Raw genomic sequence first — 20334 nt, forward strand, 5'->3', positions numbered from 1 at the left:
TTTTCTTTCCACTTTGTAAAAACAAGAAAAGAAAAGGGAAGAAAGCCAAAATCCCCATAACATTTGTTGCTGTTTTAGACTTATAATAATAATAATGATAATTGTGTGTTCTTTTTTCGTTCCTTTCAACATCTCTCATTGTGCTGATAAATCTGTACCTCACTGTTAGTCATTCATTGTCCTCCATGAGACATTTTCAAGGACTGAGCTTCAGGTTTCTACTCTAACAAGCATTTGATGATAGTGAAATCAAATGGGTGCCCAATAACCATGACCCTTAATTTTCTCTTTCTTAGGTATATGTTTATAGTTTAGGCAATTAAACACTGGGTGCATGTTTACGCTTGAGAACAGCCTTGGCTCTTTCTTTATGTTTAATTCTATGACAGTGTGTTTGAATGAAAGCATCAGGTAGACTCTGTTTGTTGATTAAATGAAAGGAATCTAAAGAAAAAAAGAAATCTGACAGTTTCTATACATTTCAGGTCCTTGGTGATAGTGGCTCTGATACTAACATATGACACAAATAGCCTTTTTATTTTCAAAAGATGGTGAGGAGGTCTTTGTGCTGCATGGTCTGAATAATGATTTTCTGGGTTTTCTTGGGTTAGCTACAGTGGGGTGAAAAAGTAAAGGTATGTTGTTTGGATGTTGGTAGTATAATTCAATAATTCATATGCCTGGTTTTTAAATTTAAGTTTTGCATGAGCATTTTTACTTAGAGGTTTTCCAACAAAACGGCCTGTTCTCGAACACAACCAGGTGAGCAGAACACGCTGCACAGCCACAGCAACAAAAATGAGGAACACTGAAATACTGTGGATTTGGAGCATTTATCTTTTTATAGGTGATATTCAGACACAGGGTTTTGAGCAGACACTACATGCCATGCATACATGGAATTTATGGCTGACTCATGAGTGTATTATCCCTGCAAAGAAACTGATGTGACTGTTCTGTCTGTTTTGGTTTTTTGTGTCTGATTTTTAAAATTATTATGTAAAAGGAGGTGAGGTGGAGATGGAGCTTACACCAGTTTAGAAGCGATCATTTTGGAAATTGGAATCAATCTACAAGGCATACTGAAACAGGAAAATTTTGGAGAAATATTTTGGTTTTTTGATTCTCAAAAAGATATTACAAATTAATCTGCATTCAGATATGTTTCTTGGTCCAGGGACTCAATTCATGAATAACATGTGATCTTTCTGAGTTAACTTCAATAATTACTTCCTCCAAACCATCAACGTGTCTTTTAGACCCCATTCCTACAAAACTGCTCAAAGAAGTCCTGCCATTAATTAATGCTTCAATCTTAAAGATGATCAACTCATCTCTAATAATCGGCTATGTACCACAGGCCTTCAAGCTGGCTGTAGTTACTGTTACTTAAAAAGCCATCTCTAGACCCAGCTGTCTTAGCTAATTATAGGCCAATCTCCAACCTTCCTTTCATATCAAAAATCCTTGAAAGAGTAGTTGTCAAACAGCTAACAGATCATCTGCAGAGGAATGGCTTCTTTGAAGAGTTTCAGTCAGGTTTCAGAGCTCATCACAGCGCAGAAACAGCTTTAGTGAAGGTTACAAATGAGCTTCTTTCTTCACCCAGCTCTATCTATCCATGAAGCCAGATAACACACACTAATTAGTTAAACTGCAGGAATGTCTTAAAGACATAAAGACCTGGATGGCCGCTAACTTTCTGCTTCTTAATTCAGATAAAACTGAGGTTATTGTACTCGGCCCTGAAAATCTTAGAAATATGGTATCTAAGCAGATTCTTACTCTGGATGGCATTACCTTGGCCTCCAGTAACACTGTGAGGAACCTCGGTGTGATTTTTGACCAAGACATGTTCTTCAATGCACATATTAAACAAATATGTAAGACTGCTTTCTTCCATTTGCGCAACATCTCTAAAGTTAGAAATATCCTGTCTCAGAGTGACGCTGAAAAACAAGATCATGCATTTATTACTTTCAGGCTGGACTACTGTAATTCATTATTATCAGGATGTCCTAAAAACTCCCTGAAAAGCCTTCAATTAATCCAAAATGCTGCAGCAAGAGTCCTGACAGGGACCAGAAAGAGAGAGCAGATTTCTCCTGTTTTGGCTTCCCTTCATTGGCTTCCTGTTAAATTCAGAATTGAATTCAAAGTCCTGCTCCTCACATACAAGGCCTTAAATAATCAGGCCCCATCTTATCTTAATGACCTTGTAGTACCATATCACCCTATTAGAGCATTTCGCTCTCGCTCTGCAGGCCTACTTGTTGTTCCTAGAGTATTGGTGGTGGTCAGAGGGCCCGGTGGCGCCAGTGTCCGGCAGCCTCGCCTCTGTCAGTGCGCCCCAGGGCAGCTGTGGCTACAATGTAGCTTGCCATCGCCAGTGTGTGAATGTGTGTGTGAATGGGTGAATGACTGAATGTAGTGTGAAGCGCTTTGGGGTCCTTAGGGACTAGAAAGAGCGCTATACAAATGCAGGCCATTTACCATTACCATTTAAAAGTAGAATGGGAGGGAGAGCCTTCAGTTTTCCGGCCCTTTTTCAGTGGAACCAGCTTCCAGTTTGGATTAAGGAGACAGACACCTTTGTCCTGTTTTCCTTCTCTCACCCCAACTGGTCGCAGCAGATGGCCCCGCCCCTCCCTAAGCCTGGTTCTGCTGGCGGTTTCTTCCTGTGAAAAGGGAGTTTTTCCTTCCCACTGTCGCCAAAGCGCTTGCTCGTAGGGGGTCATATGATTGTTGGGTTTTTCTCTGTATCTATTATTGTACGATCTACTGTACAATATAAAGCGCCTTGAGGTGACTGCTGTTGTGATTTGGTGCTATATAAATAAAATTGAATTGAATTGAATTGAATAAGTCCCTATCATATCTTAAAGACCTCATACTATCATATTGTCACAATAGAGTGTTTTACAGTGGTTGTTAGAATTTCTAATCCAAAGCTCCCAGTTTGGATATGAGAGACAGACACCCTCTCTATTTTTAAGACTTTGTATAAAACTTTCATTTTAGATAAAGCTTATAGTTAAGGTTGGAACAGAGACCCCTGAACCCTCTGTTAGTTACACTTCAATAGGCCAAAGATCCTGGGACCTTTCCATGAGGTCCTCTGAGCGTTTTCTTCTTCAATCGCCTCTTTTTTATGTGTTTACACATCACTTTTGCATTGCGTAATTAGTAGTTTTCATGGCTGAATATGTTATATTCTCACAAATCAAACCTGCTAATTTATTGACTATATGCCTTAAAGTTATACCATCATGCCAGCTCTGTGTTGACTTACTGAACAAAACGATATCTCCACAGTTTGCAGTTCATGGTTCATGAACTGCAAACCTCCAGTATAAGCAGCCTCAAGCCAAACACCAGTGAATGTATGCAACGGGAATATTAAGAGCTTCTCACCTGCTTGACATCATATCCCAAAAGGACAAAATTCAGATCTGGAGAAACTGCGAACTTTGACGCTTTAAAAGTCGCCTGTGGGAAGAACAAGAATACGAGAAGAGTGTGAGTTTTTAGTTGCTGCTGTTGTTTTCACAATGAGCCTTTTCACAGGTTGCTGAACACCTACACTTTTCAAACTAGTCGTGTCTTGATGCAGCAACATACACACTCTGATAGATCAGTGCATGGAGTTACAGCAAAACGTGAGTGGCCTGAGCTGGGTCACAACGGCTGCTCTTTCCAAGATGTTGCAACCCACAAAAAAGTCTTGCATCACAATACTGACAAAATATGTCATTGAGATTTTTAATTTTCATTTCTTACTTACAAATGTTGTATTTTTCAACAGAAGGTCTGTCTCGTTGGTGCGTGTGTTGACTTTGAAAACGTCTCCATCCCAGCTTTGAAAGATTATTTCATCCTCTGTAGGACAGATAGAGGCATTAAATTGATATGCAATGTTTGTATGTAAACAGATTTGAGTTTTTCAACCTGTTTTTCAATGGTCACGTACTGAACATAAACCGGGAAACCTACACATAGATTACATGAATAAAAACAAAAGTCACAAGCATGAAAAGGCAATCAAGTTCTTCTCCTATCAGTAACAATGATATTTATTTAAAAAAACATAAAACCATCACCTATTATTGCTATAACAATAACAATAACAATAATAATAATAATAATAATAATATAATAAAAATCAAGATTCAAAATATTTTCTTCTTTCACAATTCCCAATGAACACAATCTCTTAATGGACAAAATATTATTTAATTGGAAGTGGGGTTTTTTCCCCTCTGGACAGAAGAGGTCTGTTTAAAACACATGCAGTTTCGACTGCAGCTGACTGTGTTTATTTTTAATGTTGCCGTGGCAACCTCAGCCACATGAATTTGTGATGTGGTCCTGAAAGTTTGCATTATTTATATAATTTAAGATTGCATACTTCAGAAACGCTCTCATCTGCACCTCCGTGTCAGATGGGTATTGGAACCGGCTATTTGTTTGTGGATTAGGCTCGCTGTGGTTTCTATTACTTTTGTTATCTCCTTATTTCTTTGTGCTGTTTTCTTCCTTTACCTTCTGTGTTCTCCCGTCTTTATTCTCATGTCTTGTGTTAGTCTTTCTGTCTTCTTTTTATAGTTTAGAAATTTTAGATTTCTGATGAGCTATGTTTTGGTTTTACTTTGTGTTTCTTGTTTCCTTTCTTAGTAAGTGTCTCTGTCTTTATTGTATTTGCTTGTATTTGACTGTTTCCACCTGTTCTTTGTTCTGCTACTAGCCAGTTATGTATGCATTGCTCCCTTTGCCTGTACTCGATTGTCTGTTGCTGTTCCTCATCTTTGTCCTGTTTTTTCTAGATGCAGGAACTTTTAGTGGGAATTGATACCATTCCAAGGTTGCTTATGTTGACCATATCTTTGCAAATAAAGTAAAAACTGGAGATGTCTTCTTGTTTTCTCCCATGGAGTTTTCAGTCTTGCCAGATGTACTGCTCATATTATGTGTGGATTTTAAAACACATATTTGAATTTTTCTGAAGCTGTAGTCTCATTTGTTGAAAGTTGTTTTATAAAATCCAGAGGCAGAAAAGGTTAAAATTCATTTTTCAAGGTGCTCAAGGTAAAATTAGTTTCTTCAAAGTAAAACTGGTCAGCAGATGATCATTTTGTTCCTGATGAACTGCAACAGTTGAACTTCTCACCTTTTGACTCCAGAAAATATTACGGGGCTACATTTTCGTGCAGCAAAATACAGTTCCAACCCCCACACATCCACTCACCCAAGTTGGAAAAAATGTTTTTTCAAAGTTGCAAACTAACAGCAAAAATTAGAGCAAGCAGCTAAAACACTGAGAATGAGAAGTGCTAGATTCTACAATAGAATACACATTTGTCCCACAACCTAAGTGATTATTTAGGTAAGTAAAACTATGTATACTGGTTTGAGAAAGGGTAGCGTACTCTCATCTGAGGCCTGTACCATGAAGTGAGTGACGAATGTATCTTTGTGTTATCAGGATTCATCTACTTAACACTGCCAGTCAGGGTTACTGGTCACTTGAAGCTAGATATCATCTCACTAAGTTAACCCTGGATTTCCCCTGTGTGTTCTTGTGAAAGGGGTGACACTGGCAGCATCTGATCAATCACAATTCTGAATAAGTGTCCTGGCGGCAAATAATCTCATGTTATAAAGAGAGATAAATTATATTATGAGAAAAATATAAATAGGCTGAAAGCAACACATCTGCTGCAGACAAAGCAATAGTATGAGTGAGTGGGAGGGAGGAAAAGCACTGTTGAGTAATTTAGTATTAAAAGCGGTGTAGGAATGCATTAATCCACAGGAGAATGAGATGAATTGAGGATTGAATTTATTTTATTAAAACACTCTTTAACAGACAGTTTTAGTTTTCTTTCCTTCTGTTGAAAACTCGGTGGTGTTTGACAGTCAGAACAAAAATAAATGTAAAAGCAGAATCTAAATGAAGGATAACCTGCATGTAAATTTGGTTTAAGATCCAGAAGTACAAATAGGAACTCTGTTTTAGGATCATAATGTGTACAGAATAATCAAACTTTTGTGGAATTATTAGCTGCCAGTTAAAAAAAAAAACAATGAAAGGAATATAATTGTGTCTAAGAATTTATATTTAGTACTGGTGCTCCTCAGCAAAAGACAAAGACATGCTACTGAAAATGTTTAGATCCACGTGCTGACAGAGTATAATGGATCATCTGGGAATAGTGACGCTATTTTCTTGAGAACTGATTGATCAGTGATTGGTGGTGATTTTATACTTGTTGACAGCGTACTCTGGAGCAGGACCTAAAACTACTCAAGAACAGAAAATAAATGCAATCATCAACAAAAAAAGAAGATCAAAATGCAAGTGACCAACAATAAATCTGTATTGCTACATGAGAGGAAACACTTGTGTCATTTTAGGAATCCGTTACAACAATCTGAAAGGAAAGTAAAATGTTGATTGCAAAGCATCTACTGTTAATGTTATTTGTAATGGCTTTTGGCATGAAAATAACACCTCAGTCCAAGGATAAGCACTTCAACCACCGACCATGTGTAAAGACCAAAAGTTTAGAATTCCTGGTAGACATTAAACAGATAAGTCCAGTCAAGGCAGTTTTATTTATACAGAACATTTAAAACAACAGTAGGTGACCCACTGTGCTTTCCAGGCAAATGTTTCCGGTCTCCAAAAACCCAAATAAAAAAAAAAAACACAAAAGTCACACAAGCAAACATCCCGAAAAAACTTTCCTTAAGTTTCTCGAGTAAACAAAATAACACAGCAAAGAAACAAGTGTGTGTAAAATGGATAGGTGCAAGTGTTTCCCCTGAAGAGAGGAGGAGTGAAAAACAACAAGAAACACTTATTTAGTACGGCCTGTCTAAAAAAAACTCAGTTTTCAACAGTAGAAACAATAACAGGAGTTCCTGCAATAACTCTCATCTAATCCCAAACCAGCATTACAGTCCACGGAGGCTGGAATTCCATTAATGCATTTGACAGGTCTGAATCATTCCAGGGCCCCTGTCTCATGTAAATGTCAACGAATAAGCTCGGAGGCATCAATCTCAGTCAAGAAAGCCGTTGACTTTCAAACACTCAAAACACTTTAGAGTATAATGACAGGAAAATAAATATGAAATACAGATGGATTGCTTGTTTTCAACAGGCAAGCAAATCCTCAAAAGGGCTCTTGTCATTTAGAAACTCCTACCCACAGTAAAACAAACCACAATCCATTTTTTTCCTTCATATTTTATATGCAGCACGTGGAGCAAATTACTGGTTATAAAAAACATTTTAAAGCAGAGGTAATTGGAAAAATAGGGCTGGTGTCCTCCTGAGTTGAGGACAATTCCTTGAGAAATTGCTTCGGGGATAACGGCAACATGTAATCTCAGATGTGATTAAAGTGTCTCAACTATTCAATGACTTGCCACTTTTAGGTGGAGGACAAGAATTAAGGAAGTACCCACTGCTGATACTGTTTCAAAACTGACAAAAAGTCATTTATAGCTCCCAAAGTAAATATAACAGAAAATATTAATGTTTCACATTGCAGTACTTTCACCAAACACTGATGTCCTTGTCGATCGCAACTGATCAATTGAGGAGCGAGATTTATTTTAAAGGTTAAATGAATGAATGTCAGGGCTGCAACCAATGATTATTTTCATTGTCACTTAATTTAACCTTTCTCAAATTAGCCAACTAATCATAGGATCTATAACTTTACATAAACTGCATTTTTGTTGTTGTTGTTGTCAAAAAATCAAAGATATTTACAAGCAGCAAATCCTCGTGCTTGAGAAGCATGAAACCAGAAAATGGGACTTCAGAGATTAATTAAAATAGTTGCCAATTAAACAAATAATCAATTTCTCAAATGCTTCTTTCTGCTTCGTTGCTCTTCGGTTAAACTGGAGGCACAGAGTTTGAGAGATGTCAGTATTTGCCACACAGGGACTAGTGCATCTAATGACACAAGATTCTGGGATTTCAGAGCTTTGCTCATACTCCAAATAAAAGTCTGAACTTTTTTTGGCATTTCTTTTAAAATGTGTCAACATCTGGGAAGAACTCAGTTTGTGCTCTGTCACTGTTGTTTATTAGACTGAGATGTTGTCAGTTGTTTGCAAGTAATAGCAAGGTAGGGGACGTGTGCTTCAGAGTGCTTAAAGTGCCAATTTTGAAGATTTCTTGTTTAAATAATGTCACTATCTGTCAGCAAATGAGATAACACAATGGTGAACCTATCATACACTGACACAGCACAGTACAGTATTTATCTATTTCCAGTATTGTGATCTGGATGTTAGTGGCTGTTAGTCCTTATAATCCTCTCTCATTATTGTTGTAAAGTTTTCTCTTCCCATGGTTTCCTGTTTTATGAGCCATTTGTTTTCCCTGTCTGCATTTTATTGTGTGTGGCTTCTTGATTCTTGGTCCCTTGCTTCTTGATTCATTTTACTTCTTGCTTAATTTTCAAAGATTAGTCCCTGTTTGGTCTTTCTGTTTTCTTCTACCTCCTTCCATATTTCACCCTTTATTGTTGTTTAGATTTCACCTTTTTCAGGATTGTTGCTGTGTGTATTTAGTCTCAAGATATTTGGTTTTTGTACCATCTTTTGAATTTATTTTATACTTTTGGACCGTGGACTCCATCTGATTTGTTTCTTGTTCATTATGAGGTTGAAAACAAAAGTTTTTTAATTTTAGTAACTGTCGCTCCATTTCATGTGGTGTCTTAAAACAGGTTTTCACTTGATCATTAACTGAAACCATGACACTGGCAACGTTATTGTGAAAAAAAAAAAAATTGTATTAAGTTATTTCTAATGCATAATTCTTGCTGCAGTTTCACATTATAACTGTATAACTGGTCAGTTATGAGCTGACTTTCAGTTTGATCTGATTTGTGTCCATGCACAGAAAGTAAATATTTTCCACTTTTAAAAGACAAAAATTTGGAGGTTGGAGGTTTGGGGTTGGTGTTGAAACAAATCGCACCAGAGGCTCATACTTGTGTCATACACGTCACAGCAGTTGCATAAATTTTACTACATCATAAGTTAAAAAAATGTATTGCTTTACTAAGTATAGGCATTGACTTTCTTAAGTTTAAACATTATAAATATCTGGTTGAAATTTTAAAAAATGTCATGATTTGGGTTGAAATGCAACCTTTGCCACATATTTTAAAGCTTTTCTTGGTTGCCATGGTGATATCTCCCTGCTTTCTCTGCATAAAACAGTGCTTTTGACGAATACACTTCCTTTTGAGATGCACTGAAAACATCTGTCTTCATGAAGAAAAAAAAAAAGATTTCTGTTTTGGTGACTTTTCCACATTCGGTTATAAGGTTGCACTGGAAAAAACACAACAGTGTCATCGTTAGCATTATTCCACAACAGGTCATTTTGAAATATCACAGGGAGTAATGGGGAAAAAAAAGGAGCAGCCACTGCAAGTGGTTAAATGAAGAGCAGCAGGTGACAGGCTGTACACCTCTTAACTTCCCAGACGGTTACCAGCTTTGATTTTGATCTTTTTACACTGCACAGAGTGCCAGTCTGTGAACAGCAAGGCACAATGAAAGACACGCTGGCTCACAGAATGAGCAAAAAAAAAAATGGCCAATTATTCTGACATCTTCCACAAAATGACATGGCTGTCTCCAGAATTCTGTTACCTGTAGTATTAAACCACATTTACTTTGACCATCTTTAATTCTAGGCACTGCCAAGTTGACAACGACTGGTATTGTCAAATAAATAGGTAAGCTAACATTACACAGCATATCTGTCTAGGCTCTCAGTCAGCATTAAACACCTTTTAAAGTTGATGGCAAAGACGTTAGAAGAATGCAAAATGTTTCCGTCTTTTAGCTTTACTTTGTTTTCCATTAACCCCTGAGTGCAGAAGCAGATAATTCCACAAGAACATGTGGAAGCAACATTTCTGCCTGTGATTGATTATTGTGATCCACCTTATACTCCTCCTCGGTTTTATGGAGTGTTGATTCAGTGCATCACATTCTGAATGTTCTTGAGGTCCTTGTAGCAGCTGCCGATATTCACAATTGGAAACACTCGCTGTTACGGTTTACTGGAGATAAGCCTTGAAAAATTTGAATCAGTTGGTGAAAGTAAGTTGGCGGTCAGAAAGTCTCAGCACTGGCGGAGCACTGCAGAGCCATTCGTATTAAACAATAACCCTGTCAGAACCCTGCAGATATAATATGAACATTTGGTGCTTTGGAGCAATAAAAGTTTGTCTTGTTGTACCTTTCTGATCGAAGTGGACCTAGTAATGAATGAGTAAAGACTTAAAGAGCCCTTGGCAGAGTGTTTATTATGCATTTCAAGAACACAGTGAAGCAACTGAGAGAGAGACCAGAGACTTGTTTTTCTCTCTGTCTGGCAGAGCTTTTTGGTGTCTTTAAGAATATACTTTATCCCTCTTTTTACCTGCATTTGATATGCTTCATTTAATATTCTTCTAAACATGATTTTATTTTTGCCTTTACTAGTGTGTATAAAATCTTTATCCCTGATTTGATGCCAATAAGTCAATAATTGGGTGTTCTTTTTGAGCCTGGGCAAAAGGTTGACATGCATTTCATTGTGGAGAAGCTGTCATGTCTTGTGGTGATAATGTAAATGCATGAGGTGTTTATGATGAAATCAGCACTTAATTAACAGAATATATACATCCCCCAACCACTTTATTATTTATGCCTAGCTAGCACCATGGCTACACATCCATACTCTGAGTTCTCACATTACACCACATCCTACAGGTGCTCCATTGGATTGAGATCTGGAGGCTATGGGGTCAATTTGAGATGATTTGACCTTCGTCACATAAAATGTTACCCTGCTGAAAGCAGCCATCAGAAGATGGGTCATATTGTGGTCATAAATGGATGGACATGGTGAGCAACAATACTCTGTGGTGTTTAAACGATCCTTACTTAAATGTGCCACAGAAATATCCCCCATTACACCGCCTCTAGTTTGAATAGAGGTGGTGTAATGGGGGATAAACAGTTTTTGAAATACTCGAGCTCTTTTTAGCACCAACAACCAATTCACGTTCAAAGCCACTTAGCCACCTTTCTTCCCCATTCTGATGCTTGATTTAAACTTTAGCAGTCCTGACCATGTCTGCAAGCCTAAATGTGCTGAGTTGGTGCTGCTCTGATTGGCTGATTAGATCTTTGCATAGACAAGCGGTTAAACAGGTGTGATTGGTAAATGTGTATTGTTCCAAATCACTTATAATCTCATGAAAATTAACACATTGCAGACACATATTATATTGTTATAATATAATATGTCTGCCTCAAACAAAACGTATCAGTTCATTTCAGTTTTAGTTGTAAAACTACTTTCAGAAACTAGTTCTACAAAGTTCTCATTGAGTTCTGTGTCCTTTTACAAAGAAAGCTATGTTTTGAAAAAAGCCAATTTTGAAGTGGAAGTTGGCTTCCTCAAAGATTACTCTGGGACTTTTATTCTGCTGAATGTAAGACAGGCAGTATTTGAGAGGACCATATAGATTTGTACAGTCCGACTTTCAGGAGCAGAAAACTAAGCATGACCGAGAGGAGCCAACCGCAGTGGTCCTGTCACACAAAGGATAGCTCAGACAGCTTGAAAGCACCACTACTGACATATGGTGTAAAACCATTCACCAGAGAGCCTCTAAAGAATAAAGTCCTTCCATTATGATGAGTGGTACTTGTGTTGATGTGTTTTTCATGGTGAGTCTGCAGGGAGAGTGCATCTTGGCCTCTTTATAGAAACAAACAAAACTATTAGATTTCTCCCAGTGTCACTTAAGAGTTTCATTTCCAGTAGTTGACTATAAACCAATCAAAATTCACTGATGATAACACTTTGTGTTGGAGAAGTAAAGTTTACTTTTAAATTATTAAAAGGAGAAGGAGAAGGTTTCAAGGGCATGTTTTCAATATCTCTAATTATTATTTCAGTCATTTAAAGCAGACCACATAGTAATTATACTGCAGGCTGTTTGAGCACATGTAAAGTGGGTAATGGAAGAAAACAGGAAAAGAGAAGAACATCCTAAAATTAAATACACATTACATTGCCTTCATTCTGTTCTGAGGAAAACTCTGATTTGGTTTGACGCAGTAAGTAAGCAGCTCAGATATGAACTATAGCTTGTTATTTCTTGCCAATAACAAGCTATAGAAACATCCATTATTATTGTAGCCTGATCTATTGAGAAATACAGATAAACAGCCAGTGTTGGGACTAACGCGTTATTAAGTAACGCGTTACAGTAACTACGTTATTATTGTGGTAACGAGCACAGTAACTAGTTATTATGCCAAAACCAGGAACGCGTTACTCGTTACTGGGATTTAGATAGGCTCGTTATTCGTTACTTTGTGTGGTGGCTATCGCGGAGCTTCCACAGATTCAATAACATTAGCAAGTGTTGGAAGCCAGCAGGTGGATGAAGGAAAAGGGAGGCAAGAGGAGAGACCCGAAGCGGCCGCTGGTCCGAGAGTGTCAGGTGAACTGAACTTCAGGTAAGAAGTTATAACCTGCAGTCCATCTGGGTCAGATATGAACCAAGTTTAGGTGGAGTTTATTTTCGTTGTGTTGACTTTTTCGTACTGCGTGCTAGCTAGCATGACGGGGTTTCTATACAGCTGGGTGGGTGCTATGTTACTGATGTTGAACTTTATTTTGTTCATAAGGTTAATTATCAGAGTTGCCAACCGTCCCGTAAAAAACGGAATCGTCTCGTATTCAGAGAAAATATTACGCGTTTCGTATTGAGGTGAAAAGGAACACAGTTTGTCCCGGACTTCAGCTACAATGAAAAAGACATAAAGCTGGAGTTATTCTGTGTTTACGCTGCACAGCTGCCTCTTCTTCTCTCATCCTCTCACCCTCCCTCTCCTGTTTCTACTTCAATCATGAAACTGATCAATGATCAGCTGATCGGCTTTTCTCTCTTGTTTATTTATTGTCCACTTTGAGCCAGAAAGAGGAAACCAGCGGATGTCGCGCTAAACAACAGCAGTACTTTTAAGCTTGATCAGCTGTTGTTAGAATTTTTTTAATATTAATTTCTAGTATCAGCTGATGTTTGCTGGAGCCACAGCTGTAAAGCTGCTGGTCATAATATCGGTTTGAATATGTGGTGAGAGGGAAACATGAAGATGAAACCAGGAGATGTCCTTACTGAATCATCAGAGCTGAACAGGTGATGGAGAAACAGGTTTACCTTTTAGTTAACATGAATGAGTTGAAGAGAAGTTATGAACTGTTTCTGAGAGACAAATAACACCAGGATCCTTTTCTAAGTAGCTGACAGCTGGTAACTGTGCAGGGGCGGGTCTAGCAAAGTGTTGCCAGGGGTCCATGTAGGGCATTAAAAGGGAAAGGGGGGCACAAGGAAATACTTTCTTATTCTCATTTAAAATGTCTCACTTTAAAAAAAAATAATTATCTGAGTCTTACAACAAACGATTGATAGATTGATGCATATATACCATCAAAACAGTGTACATCACTGTCACAACAGCGTTTATTTTCATTCAAAGGCTTTATGATTTTTCCTATAATGGTGGGCAGGTCTCTAGTCAAAATGCCCGGGACGCTTTTTTTGTCCCAGTCCAGCCCTGTATGCAGCTCATCTGCAGTCTGGTGTTGCCTACATCTTCCTATTCAGAAGGCAGAATTTCCGAGTTCTGAGTACAATCGAAAGCACCACGACTGCAGTTTTTGTGTTGGATGTAAAAAGCAGGCTAGGATAGAATCAGGCGTGGGATTTCTCTCGTGGAAATGTGCACATTATTTTTTCCTTTCTATTGGTAGGTGGCACAGTGCACTTGTGGCAAGTAAGCAAGCTAGAAGACTGGCAGTCTTGCTGGGTATCCAGTTACGGAAGCAGCACATTAACAAGAGAATTCTGAGTAAAACCAAAGTTAATTTCCCTAGTAACTAGTTACTCTGAAAGTAACGAGTAACTTGAAGTAACTGAGTTACTTTTGATAGAAGTAACTAGTAATGTAACTAAGTTACTAATTTAAAGTAACTTACCCAACACTGTAAACAGCATACTCAAATAAACCTCCCATTCTTAATCCACATGGTTTAATTTGATGTTAGCTCCACCGTGTGCAGCTATAACAATTGAAACTCTTCTGGGAAGGCTTTCCACAAGGTTAGAATTGTTAGCAGTAATTGTTTATGGCAATTTTTTGAAAATTCTGGAAGAAGCACATTTGTGAGGTTTGTGAAGTCCAAGTTCCTGAAAGACAACCCCACACTATAATTAACACAATGCAGTCAGACCCGTATCATTCTCCTGGCATCTAACAAATCCATTGCCAAATGGAGAAGTGTGATGTCTCAATCCAGAGAACATGTCTCCACTGCTCTCTATAGTCCAGTGGCAGTGTGTGTTACACGACCGCATCGAATTCAAAGATCACTGAGCTTCTGGACACTCTGGTGTGCAACCTGGCGGAGCTGGATTGACTAAAATAATAATGTCCCAGAAGGTTTTCTAGTGGATTAGGTCAGGTTGGTGTGGTAGGTAGGCAATGTTATCAATTCCTTCATCCAGGAACTGCCTACATACTCTGAGCACATGAGGCTGGGCATTGTCATGCACCAGAAGGAACTAAAGACCCACTGCACCAGTATACAATCTGCAAATTGGTCCAATGATTTCATCTTGATACAAAATGACAGTCAGAGTGCCATTGCCCAGCCTCCATGGATATGCCTCCCCAGACCATCACTGACTCACTATCAAACCGGTCATGCTGAACAATCCATGCTCATTAGACTTTCCTGGGAGGCACAGCAAAAGTGTCTGAAACAAATTAACAAACACCTCTGACACTTAACTGATCAGATCTATATTCCTAAAGTTTAAATGAGTTGATGCTATACTCTGATCAAAAAGTGTTATTTTCTTAGCCGTGTATATACTTTATGTAAAAACAATATAACTGCGTGGGGAAAAAAACAAACTGTAACATCAGGTCAAGTTTGATTATCAAAATTATTAGAGCTTTGGTGGATTATAAAGATTGTGGTGGGGAGTTTTATTTTGCTCTCTCTTTAAAGTCTTAGAGTATCCAGAGTGAAATTGTTTGCTTAGCTGTGCCATAAGGTTTTGAGCAAAGGTTTTAAAGCAGTCTGAAGTCCTTAGAGGCAGTAATAAACTCTGATTACCTTGTTTCACCACTGTGCTGGTATAACTCAATGAGTTGAACAGGTGACATAGATGGAAGATATTTACTCCCTGTCTTCTGCCTGCTCTCTGTTGCAGCTTATGTGCCGTCTCTTTGCTAAAAAGCTATACATATGATGTGGGAAGGAACCAGAGGGTGGGGGAAACCCAGCAGAGGATACAAGCAAGTGCCAGCAGGACCAACAAGTAGAAGGATCTCTGGAGAGCACTGGGAAAGTTTCAGCTAATGGTCATGTGACTGAGCCAGCTGAGCAAAAGGAGAAAACCAGTGCAGAAGGTGACAAAGCGGCCTCTGATGAGGTCAAAACGGTAAATGATGAGATGGAGTCGAGCTCAGGTGAAATAAATGGAAGGATGGACGTCCCTGCAAGCCCATCGGCCCTGAGAAGTGACGTGAGCTGGGCAGATGTTGTTTCAAAGTCCAGAGGCAAAGCTACAGCTGTAAATGGAGAAGGAGATGGCAGCACTGCCAATGAACCAGCTGAAGAATGATCACGAAGCCAACAAACAGTTGTAATAAAGTTTTCCAAAGTCACTGCTGTAAGATTAAAAAACTCTTCCAGTATTTCCTGATGAAATTTGATCCAATGAACAAGAAGGACAGAATGACTATTACTTTATCCTGAAGATTTTACCTTAGTACTGACTCGGAGAGGGTTTAACCTTGTTTGTTTTTTGTTTTTTCAATAATAAACTTTTTACCTTGGTGTATTTAAAAAAAAAAAAAAAAAAAAAAAAAATTATTAGAGCTTTGGTGGATTATAAAGATTGTGGTGGGGAGTTTTATTTTGCTCTCTCTTTAAAGTCTTAGAGTATCCAGAGTGAAATTGTTTGCTTAGCTGTGCCATAAGGTTTTGAGCAAAGGTTTTAAAGCAGTCTGAAGTCCTTAGAGGCAGTAATAAACTCTGATTACCTTGTTTCACCACTGTGCTGGTATAACTCAATGAGTTGAACAGGTGACATAGATGGAAGATATTTACTCCCTGTCTTCTGCCTGCTCTCTGTTGCAGCTTATGTGCCGTCTCTTTGCTAAAAAGCTATACATATGATGTATGTCTTTCCAGCTTTAACACATTACTAACTCAATAGAGTGCAGTCAGGTCTACTACATTACATGTACTATATGCTCATAAGGTTACTGGAACCCTGCAAGAGGCAATACAGCAGTCACATTCACAACACTATAATCTTATTGGAATGTACATGTATAAATTAAAAGTGAAACTTTCTTAAATATACTTGAGGTGCTGCGAAAGCTATTTTCACTCATGCACTGCAGCCTGAAATTATGTCGACATTACCCAGTGGGGGTGGATGAGAGAATGCAAATGTCCATCTTAGTTAAATGGTGTTTTACTGCCAGCTTCCTAATGCAAAGTCTGTGTGATGTCTGAGCCCAGGTAATAGTGCAATGTATTCACACCTTGTGTGTAGTCATCCTGTGTGCTGCCTGATTCTCTTGAAGTTTGTAGGAGTACATACATGAAAACAGCTTAAGAGACAAGCTGGCTCACAGTTATTTACAATCATAAAGAGTGAAAGTAATGGTCAAAGAGACTAGTGGGCAAATACATTTGCAGATGCTGTATATATATATATATATATATATATCTCACAGTGACTGCATTTCTCAGTGACTTTTTTTATATGTTAGACATATAAAAATGGCTAAAATACAGTCTCAGTGAATATAAATACCATAATAAAAAAACTAACTCATCCTATATGATGTCCCTTTTTGCCATAATATACTTATTAAGGGTTTACTTGACATAGTTGTACTTCCTGTCATCCTTACTTTACTGGGCTTTAGAAATTATATTGTAACAAATGGGAAATATAGCACTTTTATGTTGTTCTAATGTAATTTAGTTTAAGCAGCTACAAAGTAAATAACTGTTTACAGCACAGAGATTCAAGCTTGACTAAAGACTCCTTATAAAGATAAAGACTCTCTTTGTAGCATCCCAGTGAGGCCACATTTTACCTGAGGAATTCATCCCTGGATCATTTACAAATATCCAGAATACCGCTGTGATTCTTCTCATCGGGTACCCTAAAAGATCCTGTATGAAAACAATGCTGTCTTCACTGCACCGTTTCCCCATAAAGTTTAGGGTTTAATTTAAAATTTGGCGGTTACTTTCAGAGCCTTCCATGGTCAGATCAGTGAGCTACTACAAAAATCGTACGTAACATCTGGATGTATGAGGTCTGCTGATTGATGCTTAAAGATCCTGGTTAAAGGCAAAATGACAATGTGATTTTGAGGATGTGGCCCCAAGTCCTGGAACTCACTTCCACTGAACATAAAATCTGTGGACACTATTGATACCTTTAAGAACTTAAGCTCCACCTGTTCAGGGTTACCTTTATTTAGTTTATACCATCTTAATTGTTGTGTTTTTTTCTGTATTGTAAAGCACTTTGTGACTTCTGCTTTGAAAGGCACTTTAAAAAAAAAAAAACTTCATTCAATTCAATCTGGATCTGTTTTGCTAAAAGAAATACCAGACTGATGAATGCAAGTTTATTTGATTGTCTTCTACCTGAACAACAATTAAAATGGAAGAGCAGAATGAAAAAAAAACAAACACTAAAATTAAATAAGCCTTTTAAAAATACCTGACACTTTGTCAGGAGTTATAGCAATCCATTTTGCAATAAAAGGCATCGTCTACTCAAGAAAAACAAGAGTGTAAACCCTAATCACGCTGAATGCAGGGCACTTTTATGGCTCACTCTGTTGAGAAGGTAACCTGTACTATTGTAATAACATGTCAACTTTCATAAACAGTATTACAGAGTGAACTTTTCAGATAACTTCAGGTCTTTACAGCATTGACTTGGGGTCTGAATTCTGGTGTTTTAACATACTCACCACTGATCCACTTCGCATCAGGATCATGTATTTGGAATGTTTTTTCGAAAAGGTCATCCAATGTCAGTGGTGTACCAAAGGGTTTACCACCATCATCTAAGAAGAAAGTCAAAAAGAACAACAACAAAACAGTTGTTAAGTATTTTTTGGTAATTTGATGTTTAAATTAAAAAACAAATCTATAATTAAATTTCTTCAGTGCAGTGAGGAAATGTAAGATGACGTAAAGATAATTAAATAATGTTTAGTCATACTTGCACAAACAGCATTTTTCATAACTGATTGGGAAGCAAAAAATTCTGCTGAGTGACAACTCAGGCAGTAAATCCCTTCCAGATGTTGTCTTCCACAATCCTTTCTTAATTTTTTTCATAACCTTTTTCTCAGACTTTCCCAGATAAACAATTAAAACCTGGAGTGATTACCTCAGTCATTGTCTTCTGTGCTGTGTACATTCACTGCAGTGAATTAATAAATATGCTAATAAAGGCAGAAAAACAGGAGTTTGCAGACAGTATGCAAATTAGGAAAGACACTATTGTAATGTAGCCAAGACTGATCCTTAAATACAAACTAAATAAATATCCACTTTTTTGCAGTGTCAATGCTAATTCTCCTGGCACAACATACAAGTGATGTTAATTTGTCATTGTTCACTGATTTTTAAGGTGCCAGTCAAACGTTTGCCCCAGCAGCTATACACTCATGTTAGGCAGTGATAAGGGTACATTACATGTGTTTGTAAATGTGCATGCAGATCTGATAAGAAAATGAGTTTTATTTATCTGATTGTTTTACAAAATGTTTAAAGCCCATAAACATTCTAAAGTGATAGCCACATCAAGGTTATCTACTTTTCACCATGTCAGCTGAATCAAAGCTTCAATTCTGAGCATTTGGCTCAATAAATGTTATTTACTGTATGTGCATGTGGGAGGGACTAGTCCTTGAGATTAGCATTTGTTTTTTAAGAACATATGCCTACACAAAACTACAAAATTAAATATAAAATTAAATATAACATGAACCTATATGTGAGAAAATAAAACAATTTATTGTTGACAAAAGTCAACGATAATTTATTAACTAGATGTGACTCATCTACATGGGGTCTCACCTTTTGACAGCAGAACAATGGACAGTCCGATGAGTGACAGCACCACTGCAATAACCAGCAGAGAGATGCCAATGCCTTTCCAGTTTCTGTCTGTTGCAATAGGTCCTACGTTCTACACAACAAGAAAAGAAATCAGAGAAATAGAAATAGAATATCAATCATAATGACATATTAATACAATTATGATCATGAAAATAATGATGATAATACTATAAAATAGTAACATATAGGAGATAAATATATTAGACCTTCCTCATCTGCGGTTTGCTGAATTTTTAGCCACACATGCTTACGTGGAAGTTATGGTTCATGCAAAGTATTAATGGTAGAACACACTGAGCTCAGGTCAGATAAAGGCCAATGTTTGTACCTAGCCTTCTTAAAAGCAGAATTCATATTAAGGTGGAAATGTTTTTAGGAAAAACATGGTACAACTGAACAATTTCTGCTCTAATTGTTTTTATTCAGCTCTTTCTAAACCGTTGCTTTCAATATGAAATTACTCAGTGCTCATGGCTGCAACACTTGAACACTTGCATCACTTTTATTTTTACTATGCACATTACTGCTTACTTTTCAGCTACTCGGTGTAGTTTTAATGAACCTGATGGGGATGAAAATAAAGTACTTGATATACAATGCTTGGTAAGAAAAAGTAAGTAAAAAGAACCACAGAGGATCCCAGTCATATTCAGCACCTTGTGAAGGTCATTAATTTGTCACATGCTCATAGAAGGCTAGACTAAAGGATCTGCTTTCTCACTACCTAAAAATTAAACATTCACAATGACAAACATCATGCTTACTGTGTTATGTTTTCAGAGATAGATTTTTTTAATGTGTACAATGTGTTTATGAATGTATGGTTGTTTATTAATGTAATGTGTTTATGCTGATTTCCCCCTTCATTTTCACTTTCTTGGATCAAATAAAGCTTTTCTCGTTAGTCACTCTCAGTAGTTTTTTCTTTTTGTTCTGCAAAGCAATTTGATAGGGAAGGCATGATTCACACAGTTGCTTTGCAACACTTCATCTAGAGATGGGATTTCTGCAAGGCACTGATGTGAGCTTTAATCTTGAAGGAC

The 20334-nt window shown here is 37.5% G+C and overlaps 1 protein-coding gene across 3 annotated transcripts in view; it reads right to left on the reverse strand.

The window, feature by feature from the left end:
- The window catches only part of LOC120730879 (inactive dipeptidyl peptidase 10-like), a 138797-nt gene that overhangs the window by 42246 nt on the left and 76217 nt on the right, over positions 1 to 20334 (reverse strand). For all 3 annotated transcript variants that reach the window (XM_040027448.1, XM_040027447.1, XM_040027449.1), the window contains exons 2-5: positions 19250 to 19361; positions 18133 to 18228; positions 3785 to 3879; positions 3415 to 3489 (exon numbers count right to left, since the gene is read on the reverse strand). In XM_040027448.1, coding sequence (XP_039883382.1) covers positions 3415 to 3489; positions 3785 to 3879; positions 18133 to 18228; positions 19250 to 19361 — 378 coding nt within the window. The remainder of the gene's footprint in view (positions 1 to 3414; positions 3490 to 3784; positions 3880 to 18132; positions 18229 to 19249; positions 19362 to 20334) is intronic.

The sequence above is a fragment of the Simochromis diagramma genome, unplaced genomic scaffold (assembly GCF_900408965.1).
Source record: "Simochromis diagramma unplaced genomic scaffold, fSimDia1.1 OVJJ01000343.1, whole genome shotgun sequence".
Taxonomy (NCBI): Eukaryota; Metazoa; Chordata; class Actinopteri; order Cichliformes; family Cichlidae; genus Simochromis; species Simochromis diagramma.